We start from the raw sequence: 12222 nt of genomic DNA on the forward strand, positions 1-12222 counted from the left end.
TGCGTGCGTGTGTGTATGTCTGTGCGTGCGTGTATGTATGTCTGTGCGTGCGTGCGTGTGTGTGTCTGTGCGTGCGTGCGTGTGTGTGTCTGTGCGTGCGTGTGTGTGTCTGTGCGTGCGTGTGTGTATGTCTGTGCGTGCGTGTGTGTATGTCTGTGCGTGCGTGTGTGTATGTCTGTGCGTGCGTGCGTGTGTGTGTCTGTGCGTGCGTGTGTGTGTCTGTGCGTGCGTGTGTGTGTCTGTGCGTGTGTGTGTCTGTGCGTGCGTGCGTCTGTGCGTGCGTGTCTGTGCGTGCGTGTGTGTCTGTGCGTGCGTGTGCGTATGTCTGTGCGTGCGTGCATGTCTGTGCGTGCGTATGTCTGTGCGTGTGTGTGTCTGTGCGTGCGTGTGTGTGTCTGTGCGTGCGTGTGTGTGTGTGCGTGCGTGTGTGTCTGTGCGTGTGTATGTCTGTGCGTGCGTGTGCGTGTCTGTGCGTATGTCTGTGCGTGTGTGCATGTCTGTGTGTGTGTGTGTGTGTGCGCGCATGTCTGTGTGTGTGTCTCTGTCTCGTGCGTATGTCTGTGTATGTCTGTGTGTGTGCGTATGTCTGTGTATGTCTGTGTGTGTGCGTATGTCTGTGTGTGTGTCTCTGTCTCGTGCTGAGGTATAAAGAGCAGCTGTGCTTTTTAACGGCTGTAATATTTTCATAGTGATTCGTGTGTGAGCGTCAGCCTACAACTGAACGATGATCCTTTGTGTTTTGTTCTGATGGAAGCTGAAAGAGAAACCTAATTTTTCTCCATAACTGAAGTTTTACTACATGTGTGCAAGTTATTGTCTGTTTGACTTGATTGATTTGATGCAGTTACTGTAAAGGAAAATGAGTCAAATAAAAATCAATACCTAATCGTTTTGTGAAGATTGATTGTTCATAACCAGCAAATCTGACTGAAGACTGCTGGCTCTTAAATCCGTTTAGGCTCGTATATATTGACACATTGGTACCACTTTTGTTTTTTCCTGTAATACTTATGTGATCAATAGAGGCTGCGAGAGAAAAAATGATGTCCAGCTCATGAATTTGCACAGTACTGTAATTATAGAAAAACAAGAAAATACTGTACATGCAGACCGTCCTGTACATTTGCCTCACAGTTAAAGTGTTGGTCACTCTGGGACTTTTCCCTAAAATACCTTCATCAAAATCTTTATGGCCTCATGCTCACTAAGGCCGGCGTTTTTTTCCTTTCTTAGATTCAATTAAAGTCAATTTTATTTATATAGCACCAACAACAGTCGCCGCAAGGCGCTTTATATTGTGAGGTCGACCCTACAATAATACATACAGAGAAAAACCCAACAATCATATGACCCCCTATGAGCAAGCACTTTGGCAACAGTGGGAAGGAAAAACTCCCTTTTAACAGGAAGAAACCTCCGGCAGAACCAGGCTCAGGGAGGGGCGGGGCCATCTGCTGTGATTGTCTTCCTTCTCTCACCCCAACCAAACTGGAAGCTGGTTCCACAGAAGAGGGGCCTGAAAACTGAAGGCTCTGCCTCCTGTAACACTGATGTAGCGCTAATGAATTAATACAGGCTAGGGATTGAGTGTAATTTTATGGTTATTATTAATCAGAAGATTTAGGGACACCACTGGAGCTGATGGGCAGTAATTAATAAATACACAACACAAAAAATGGTTTTGCAGGTACCATGTATTTAACCAAACCCCAAAAAAGAATAACAAGAAAAGGAAAACTTAAATAATCACTCCTGCTGTAGCTATCCAATTAATCAAAAACTCAGTGAGGGTGCACAAAGACAACTAAACAGATTTGTCTGGCTTATACCAAGCAATACAGGTTCTCAAAAAAACAGTTCCCCCATAAACACCACATGTTAATATCAAATCCACTGATCCACACTGAAGTCCATGAGTTTAATCTGAATGTCCATGAGAGATGTCCAAGCGCTATTGTCCATAAATGAAGGGAATGGTGTGTATGATTGCGGAAATCAGTGTATTTGGAAAATGGGGAAAGAGCGTTGTCTTTGATAGCTTCCTACCCAACCGGTGGAAGCGTCAATTGCAGAATGTGTCCTGCTCCTAGCCGTTCATTGGCTCGCCATCCTTTTTCATACCCCAACAAGGTTCACCTGGCCTGCATTAAATAAACAAGGCCAATAAGAAATCACAAGAATAATACAAAAATGTCAGCCAATTAAGCTAAATACATTAAGTTATTCTTGTTCCTGTGTACACAATTTATAAATAAATAAACAATATATTGGTTAAATATAATATTCCTAACCAATAAGAATTTAACTGAAAACATTTCAACTGCTACATAGAATAGAATAGAATTCAACTTTATTGTCATTGCACATGCACAGGTACAGGGCAACGAAATGCAGTTTGCATCCATCCAGAAGTGCTTTAGTGATATAGATATATTACAATATATATTAGCAATAATATAGATGTGTGAGTATATTACCGAAATGGGTCTATTATGGTATGTTACAATGTACACGGTATGAAGTATGTTGTGAATATTCTATAACTATAAGTATGTACAGGCTGTAGTGAGTACAAGCTATGTACAGGATATGAACAGGATATAAATATGAAAAACTATACAGAATATGAAATAAATAACTTTACAGAATCTGGGATATACAGCTATACAGAAATGGGAACTATGAAAGTTGTAAACAGTTGCAGGATTAAAGATTATCGAATGTACAGAATGATTATTTACACACATACATACATACTATGTAGCTCCACAACATTTGTTATTCAACAACTATCAGTCAAATCAAAATCAAATTGTTTGGACCGGCAGCAGCCGATTAGGGTCAGCTGGTAGCAATACAAACAGTCAATTAAAAGTTCAAACTCACCAATTCCGTTCTGTTCAGTGCACAACAACATTATGGCTCTGGCTCACAGTAATCAGCACCTAAGTTGCATAAGTTAGTTGGTGTTAAAAAAATGCATTAAAACGGGAAAAGCAAATGTTTGCCAATACACACCTGCAACAGCTCTGTCACCTGGCTTGCCTCCACGCATCTGACGGGAGGAAGTCGGGACAGGCTTACTATGACCTACATGCCATCCGATTGGCTGAGCAAAGTCATGTGGTTGGAGTCATGCATTTGTGATGCGTTCAATGGCAGGAAATAAGTGCAGGAAATTACTCTGAGTTACACTCCCATTCTACTTTTAAGATAAGATAAGATAAGATAGAACTTTATTAATCCCTCGGGTGGGTTCCTCTGGGAAATTAGGTTTCCAAAAGCACAGCACCGACAGAAGTTACAGAATGTTATATATATATATATATATATATATATATATATATATATATATATATATATATATATATATATATATATATATTAGGGGTGCAACGATACACAAAATTCACGGTTCGGTTCGGTTCGATACTTTGGTGTCACGGTTCGATATTTTTTCGATACAAAAAAAAATGTTCATGCCTTTTTAATTTGTCATTTATTAAAATTATAAATATATATTTTAACTCAAAAGTACAGTTTTTAAATTTAACCCTAACCCTTGTGCGTGTTTTTTATTTTGACAGCGAATGCGCACCTGCGGACCACTTATGTGCAGCCCTGGTTATTTAGCTCATCATATCACAGCCACAGAAATTCTTTTGTCCATGGAACCATGAAGCTGCACTTTCTTTTTGCCTCATAGTCTGATTTGTCATAACTTCTCCGTTTTGTGGTAAGCTTTTCTTTGGCTGTCACTTCTTCACCCTGACCTGTCTTATTTAGCTCAGCAGAACTAAAATATATATCCTGCTGCTTTTACACACTCACTCACATAAGCTCAGCGATTCTCTGCGCGATCAACCTCTCACATGTTTAAACTGCGGGAGATTTCACTTGTCATGTTTGCATAGTAAGCTAACGATTAATAAGACGATGTCAGAGGAATTGGTGCACAAATTATCATCACTCACAGATCAGTGCTGTCGCTCTCTATACACAGTTCGCACGATTGCAAAGTGAAAGCAAAAAAACAAGCGCAAATTCAAACGCGATTTCAATATGTCACATATTGACAGTGGCTCACCGATGCCAATGACATAATTACCCAGTTACATTTCTGAAAAAATGCAAAAGCATTGACATATATTTTTCCTACAATAGCCCGACGGGCAGGGCAGAGATAGATTTTGGTAGCCCGACTGAAAAAATCGCTAGCCCCAGGATGTCGGGCTAGCGATATTGCAAGCCCTGTGTCTGATTGAGGAATCACTCATCTTTGGAAAAGAGAGTTTATTACAGAGAAATGTCTCTTTCCAAAATAAAAGCTATACTATCCGCTTCTTCTGGGCTATATTCTCAGCAGCATAAGGAGAATCATGTGCTAACAGCTGTCTAAATGACTCGGCTAAAGTTAGTAGCATGCTTGTTGTTTTTGTCTTTGCACTAGGATGATGTCGGTGTAAATGTGCAGTCATATTCGTTGTGTTCCCACTAGTGCTTTCAGGTTAATCTCGTTGAAATGACCTTAACGCCACAACACGGCAAATCTCCGTTAACGAGCTACCGCCGATCGCCCCGTGCATGGGGCTAGACGGCCAACACGTTAACGAGCTAACTGCGCTAACACACTAGTTCCCACCCATGTAATTGAGCATTGCATGGCACATCCAACATACTGTTTTACTTTAGTCCATGACTCGCTTACCTTCAGGGTCATACGTCACATGAAAACCAAAATAATTCCAAACGCCAGATCTGAATGAGGGTGGGGGAGGTCCATGTTGCAAGGAGAGCTTAACTTCTGTCTCGCTAGCTTGCCCTGCGCTCTTCCTTCTGACTATGCTGTCTGTGTTGAGCACTCAGTGGATCTGCGCTCGACAGTGCAGCCTAGGCGGAGTAGTCGAACGCAGATTCACTGAGCGCTCAACACAGACAGCATCGTCAGAAGGAAAGTTGATAAAATAAATTACAAATTTTGTATTGTTCGATACATATGCGTACCGAACCGAAAGCACTGTATCGAACGGTTCAATATCGATACGAATATCGTTGCACCCCTAATATATATATATATATATATATATATACATATATATACATATATACATATGTATATATGTATATATATGTATATATATATATATATATATATACATATATATACATATATATACATAAGGAGCTTTCTTGTCTTTATGTTACATATGTATATATGTAACATAAAGACAAGAAAGCTCCTTACCATGCATGGAGGGTTTCACCCCAAATCCAGCACCCTGAGGCTGTACGCTAAGCGGAAGGAAGGGGGCCGGGGACTGGTGAGTGTCAGCACCACAGTCCAGGATGAGACAACGAACATCCAAGAATACATTGGGAAGATGGCCCCAACTGACCGAGTGCTCAGTGAATACCTCAGGCAGCAGAAACCCAAGAAAGAGGAGGGAGACGAGGAACCATCATGGAAGGACAGGCCCCTGCACGGTATGTACCACCGGCAGATAGAGGAGGTGGCTGATATCCAGAAATCCTACCAGTGGCTGGACAAAGCTGGACTGAAAGACAGCACAGAGGCACTAATCATGGCAGCACAAGAACAAGCTCTGAGCACAAGATCCATAGAGGCTGGGGTCTATCACACCAGGCAAGACCCCAGGTGCAGGCTGTGTAAAGATGCCCCAGAGACAATCCAGCACATAACAGCAGGGTGCAAGATGCTAGCAGGCAAGGCATACATGGAACGCCATAACCAAGTGGCCGGCATAGTGTACAGGAACATCTGTGCCGAGGATAACCTGGAAGTCCCGAGGTCAAAATGGGAGATGCCCCCAAGGGTGGTGGAGAATGACCGAGCTAAGATCCTGTGGGACTTCCAGATACAGACGGACAAAATGGTGGTGGCTAACCAACCGGACATAGTGGTGGTAGACAAACAGAAGAAGACGGCCGTAGTGATCGATGTAGCGGTTCCGAATGACAGCAATATCAGGAAGAAGGAACACGAGAAGCTGGAGAAATACCAAGGGCTCAGAGAAGAGCTCGAGAGGATGTGGAGGGTGAAGGTAACGGTGGTCCCCGTGGTAATCGGAGCACTAGGTGCGGTGACTCCCAAGCTAGGCGAGTGGCTCCAGCAGATCCCGGGAACAACATCGGAGATCTCTGTCCAGAAGAGCGCAGTCCTGGGAACAGCTAAGATACTGCGCAGGACCCTCAAGCTCCCAGGCCTCTGGTAGAGGACCCGAGCTTGAAGGATAAACCGCCCGCAGGGGCGTGCTGGGTGTTTTATATATGTATATATATGTATATATATATATATATATATACACACACACACACATATATAAATAAAATATACGAAGGGGATAGAATAAATAGGAATAAAAATAAAAATACAAGTGAATTGCACATTTCAAGTATTGAGGTCTATTGCACCAAATACTAAATACTCTAGGAACAACAAGTAGGCCTGCAGTGTGAGAGCGAAGTGCTCTAATAGGGTGATATGGTACTACAAGGTCATTAAGATAAGATGGGGCCTGATTATTTAAGACTTTGTATGTGAGGAGCAGTGTCAGGGACCAAGCAGTAAGGTATAAAGGACACAGGTGTTTAATTCGAAAAAGGGGTTTTATTGAGGGAGAGGGAGGTCTGGGCCTCTTTGCTTTGCTTAGGCTGCTGCCCCCGCGACCCGGTCCCGGATAAAGCGGATGAAGATGGATGGATGGATGGATGGGTTTTATTGACCCAAAAGTATGAAAAGATATTTTTGTCAGCCTGGCTACAGAGCTGAAGAGAAACCTGGGGTTGTTCTTATTTTCTTCAATCAGTGATGAATAGTAAGATGTTCTGGCTTTGTGGAGGGCTTTCTTATAAAGCAGCAAACTATTTCTCCAGGCTAAATGATGATCCTCTAAATTTGTGACACGCCATTTCCTCTCCAGATTACGAGTCATCTGCTTTAGGGTACGTGTTTGAGAATTATTCCACAGAGTCAGGTACTTCTGATTAGAGACCTTAGTTTTCACAGGAGCTACAGTATCCAGAGTCGTACGTAGTGAGGAGGTGAAATTATTAACAAGACAATCGACCTCTGTTGGGGTAGCGTTCAGATAGCTGCTCTGCTCTATGTTGGTACAGGGCATTGAAGATGATAACAGTGGGTGGATTATATTCTTAAACTTAGTTACAGCGCTTTCAGAAAGACATCTACTGTGATAAAGTCTACTCTCCACCGCTGTGTAATCAATTATTGTAAATGTAAATGTTATCAGGAAATGATCAGACAGCAGAGGGTTTTCAGGAAACACTGTTAAATGTTCAGTTTCTCTGCCATATGTTAAAACAAGGTCTAGAGTGTGATTAAAGTGGTGGGTGGGTTCTTTTACATTTTGAGAGAAACCAATTGAGTCTAATAACAGATTAAATGCCATGTTGAGGCTGTCATTCTTAGCATCTACATGGATGTTAAAATCACCCACAATAATTATTTTATCTGAGCTCAGAACTAAATCAGATATAAAGTCTGAGAAATCAGACAGAAACTCTGTGTAAGGCCCAGGTGGACGATTGATGATAACAAGTAAGACTGGTTTCTGAGTTTTACAGCTGGGGTGGACGAGGCTAAGCATCAGACTTTCAAATGAATTAAAAGTCTGTCTTGAATTCTGCCAGAGTACGAGAGCTTAGCATGAGTCACAGGTCGAAATAATCCTCATTTGTGTTATTCTAGGCCTGCAGTCTCTCAGTTCGCCCGGCTGTCTACAAAGAGCTCTGCCGTCTTTAAGCTAACCTCCTCTGATTGGCTGCCCCTCACCAACAGAATATACTAGCAGAGACTGGGCGGGGCTTGTGTGCTCACAGTCAGCGCTGTCTGCAGTCACGCTGAGACTGGGGTGGGTTTGTGAATAACTGTGTCAATAACTGTGTTTCTGTGCATATTAAACAGTTAATCGCTGAATTCATGTAACTACCAACAGACACATTCATCCAATCACAGACTGACTTTGTCAGTCTAATTAGAGGGGAACTGTGTCCTTATTGCTTTGACCAAAAATATGAATGCAAATGTTTGCTGAGCACGTTTACAGCTGCATTCTCCTAAATGGCCACCAGAGGGCGAGTCCTCTGGATGTAAAAGAAGAGAAGTCTATGGAAAACCAGCCACACTCGCTTTGGAGCCTCGGTAATGGCTTTCCTGTTCAAACAGTCCTATCGAATAAATGTTCTTTTGGTAATTATTGTCCCCAGTAGAGTCACAGAGCATGATGGCTATGTTTCAGGCCTATCTTGGCATTGACACGCCGCTAGCCCACAAGCATGCAGAATCCCTCAGTTCTCTTTCATAGCATTCGTTTCGTGTCTCACTATGGGAACGCCTCCTGCGTGACCTCATCAGAAGCTCAAATACCATTACGCCAGCCCTTACAGGCTGGCTAGGTGACGCCCATGTCAGGAGGGGCCAGTGCCTCCCTATATAATAGGCTGACATAGCGTCAGATGTCATTCAAAAACCTCTTCTCGCTTCTCACAGAAGCCTGTAGACAACTGTGCTATTGGGTGCTAAAGCTAAACTGTCCACAGATTCGAGTGAACAACTCGGTCGCCGGGCGCTTTGTTCCCAGCTTTTCAGTTGTCCACTAGCATACAAGCAGTAGCAATACTGTTCTGTAGCTAGTGCTGGTGCCAAGTAGCAATACTTTCACCCAGGGAAGTAGCAATACTTTCACCCAGGGAAGTAGCAATACTTTCCGAAAGCGAAGTAGCAACACTTTGCTAATAAAGGTACCCCTAGCTTCACCATCAGGTAGCGATACCCTTCGACGCTAGCGGTTTTACACATTAGGTAGCAATACCTGTAGAAAAGTAGCAACACTTTTCAACCCACGTTAGCGAGGAATAGCAATATTCTCCGCACTCAGTGTCAGTCTCGCTAACGTGCGCAACCCTCTAGCTAACCATGGCTACGACGGCCAACGAAGTTGCAAAACTTTGTCCTTGCGGCAAGAAGATTCTGCCTGGGATACACACCCCGTGTGTGCGGCATGCCTGGGCTTATCTCACGCTCAGGCTGCCCTGACACCTGCACACGACTGTATCCACTGCGTGGCTTTCCCACGCAAACTACTCCGCCGCAGGCTAGCTCGCCAGGCTAACCTGTCGGGCGGCGACCCTTTGCTGTGTGAGGCTGCTGCGGCGCAAGGAGAAACTGAGATGCCCGATGATTTGGCCGCAACGCCAGGGCCGAGCTGGGCAGAGGCAGACCCTCAGCCCATCGCGACCGCTTTCCCGTCGCTGGAGGCACACGGAGATCGTGTGTTTTTCCGCGATGCTGGAGTCACCTGGGGAGGAGATGCTAACGAGGACGGAGATGAGTCGGCTAACTTGGAGCTCCTGCTGTCTGACGACGGCGAGGAGGAAGATTCCACCTCCTTGGCTAGCATCAGCTGGGCTGCAAAGCCCTCGGCTACCGGCGAGGTTGAAAAACCGACACCGCCGTCTCCCCTGGATCTCGACATGCAGGACATGTGCAAGCGCGCAGCCGCTAGGCTCAACATCCCGTGGCCCGCCATACAAACAGAGGTTGTAAAGTCTCGTTTTGACGGTAAGAAATTGCCGAAGGCGAAAAAGACGGGGAAGCATGTGTTGCCTGTTTTCCCTGAGCTACTCGATGAGATAGCGGTGACGTGGAAAGCAAAACCTTGCAGCGAGAAACACCCCGTCGTGGGGAGCTCCCTGCTGGATTGTGAGGGGATGGAGTCTATCGGCCTCCGCCGGATGCCACAAGTGGAGCCGTTGGTGGCGAGCCATCTTCACCCGAAGACGTCTCTGTCCTCATCGGCCCCATCTCTCCCCTCCAAAACAGACCGCTTCCAGTCTAGCCTTACAGATAAGTGCTACAAGGCAGCGGCTCTGTCAGTAAGAGCCCACAATGCCTCTTCTATGCTAATGGCTTACCAAGCTAGAAGAGGACATGACAGCTAACACAGATACCACAGTGTGGAAAGAAACCTGCGTTATAACTGACCACGTCCTCCGCCTCCACAAGGTAGCCATACAGGCTACTGGGAGAGCCACGGGCCTCATGGTTCTTCAGGAGCGAGCACGCTGGCTCGGGCTCACCAACCTGACGACTAAGGAAAAAGAGGAACTCCTCGACCCCCCTGTCGTCCCTCACGGTCTCTTCGGTGCGGCTGTTACATCCATGCAGAAGAGATGTGAGGAGAAAAAGAGAGATGATGAGGCTCTGAAACTCTGCCTGCCGAGGAGGGCCCAGCACGCCACCCCAGCAGCGCCGCGCCAGTCATTCGCGCAGGCAGCGTCTCGCCCGGTCCCAGCTTTCAGGATTCCCAAAGTGCCTAAGACGCAAGCAGCCCCCCAGGCTGCCGGGGCCCCTAAGAATCCATGGACTCGGAAGCAGTCTCCCCAGGCCAGACCTCAAGCGGCCCCTCCTCCTCCCCCCGCTGCCGCGATCGTGAGGAGGAAGAAGCGGCCGGCCTGACAGCCTCTCCTCTAGGCGGGAGCGAACCCAGTTTCCCCCCTTCATGGGCCACCCTCCCGCCTCCCAGCTCCATTCCAGAGCAAGTTCAACGGGACATGTTCCACACAGAGTGCTTGACTCGGGCCGGCGTTCCTGTCACCGGACCCGCCAGAGGGAAAGAGAGCCAAAGTTCGCAGTGTTGTTTCACGAGCACTTCTCTCATGCATGCTGTATTAAAAGAGCCCCGACACGCGCATCCAGGCAGTTTGCCGAGGGCGCTGTCGAGTGTTGCAAAACACATGAGAAAATCAAACATGCTGAAAAACGGAGCACCGTCTACCATAACGCAGCCCGTGGAGACTCGCGTTTCCACGGCTGTGATGATGCAGATGAGCCCGTCACCTCGCTCGCCTGTGAGAGAGGTGACGGGACGCCGAAATGGCGTATGTTTCACGCTGCGACCACAAGGGGGCGCCAAAACGCCATATTCGGTGAAGTGGCCAGTGAGCGCTCTGTCTCTCCACATGAAGAGCTGGGCCACCTGCACTCAGTCAGCATGGGTGCTGAGGACATTGAAAAAGGGCTACAGGCTGCAATTCAGTGTCGCTCCACCACAATTCAAAGAAATTGTTTACTCCCGTGCTCCGAGCGAGTCTGCCAGTTTTCTCCTGGAGGAAATTTCCACCTTGAGAGACAAAGGAGCTATAAGAATTGTCCCTCCCGAGGAAATGCACAGCAGATTTTATTCAAGGTATTTCCTTGTGCCAAAGAAAGGGGGGAGGGGGATGAGAGCCATTCTGGATCTCCGTGCCCTGAACCGGCATTTGAGGACATACAAGTTCAGGATGTTGACGCACGCCTCGCTGCTACGGTTTGTACGAGCGGGCGACTGGTTCACATCAATCGACCTGAGGGATGCTTATTTCCACATCCCCATATATCCCCCACACCGAAAGTATCTGAGATTTGCTTTCCAGGGGATGGCATACGAGTTTGTAGTCCTGCCTTTTGGTCTCTCACTGAGCCCAAGGGTGTCTGTGAAATGCACCGAGGCAGCAGTGGCCCCACTCAGGAAAAAGGGCATTCGGGTGGCCACGTACATCGACGATTGGCTGGTGGCAGCCCCAACCCGCCAGGGAGCGACTTGTCACACAAATGCTCTCATACAGGGGTCCCCCAAGTTACACACGCTGGCACACAGACTGATAGTCTGGAGCAGTGTTCACCAGCTGTCACTGAGAGCAACTCACGTGCCGGGGATCTTGAACTTTGGAGCAGATCTTCTCTCCAGGGGCAACCCGCTGTATGGGGACTGGAAGCTTCACCCGGAGGTGGTGAAGCAGATCTGGCTGCGATTTGGTCTGGCGACCGTGGACGTTTATGCATCCAGGGAGGATGCTCAGTGTCCCCTGTTTTACTCGCTGAACGATCAGAGAGCTCCACTCGGGGTGGATGCTCTAGCTCACGAGTGGCCGAGAACCCTCCTCTATGCTTTTCCCCCAGTGGCCCTCATTTCTCCAACTCTGGCCAGAGTGAGGGAGAGAAGTCACTATATGATCCTGATAGCCCCGCACTGGCCAGGGAAACACTGGCTGGCGGAGATTTTTCAGCAGCTGTGCAGCCCACCTTGGCTGTTACCACTACGCAGAGACCTCCTGTCTCAGGCACAGGGGGAAATATTCCACCCCCACCCAGAGAGGCTGGCTCTGTGGGCTTGGCCCGTGAGTGGTTTAACCTGAACACGG

The 12222-nt window shown here is 46.7% G+C and overlaps 1 protein-coding gene across 1 annotated transcript; it reads left to right on the forward strand.

The window, feature by feature from the left end:
- Positions 1-10791: 10791 nt before the first annotated feature.
- LOC113035739 (uncharacterized) lies at positions 10792-12222 on the forward strand. The gene has a single exon (XM_026191383.1). The coding sequence runs from the start codon at positions 10792-10794 to the stop codon at positions 12214-12216; it is 1425 nt and encodes a 474-aa protein (XP_026047168.1). The 3' UTR covers positions 12217-12222.

The sequence above is a fragment of the Astatotilapia calliptera genome, chromosome 14, assembly GCF_900246225.1.
Source record: "Astatotilapia calliptera chromosome 14, fAstCal1.2, whole genome shotgun sequence".
In the NCBI taxonomy this organism is placed as follows: Eukaryota; Metazoa; Chordata; class Actinopteri; order Cichliformes; family Cichlidae; genus Astatotilapia; species Astatotilapia calliptera.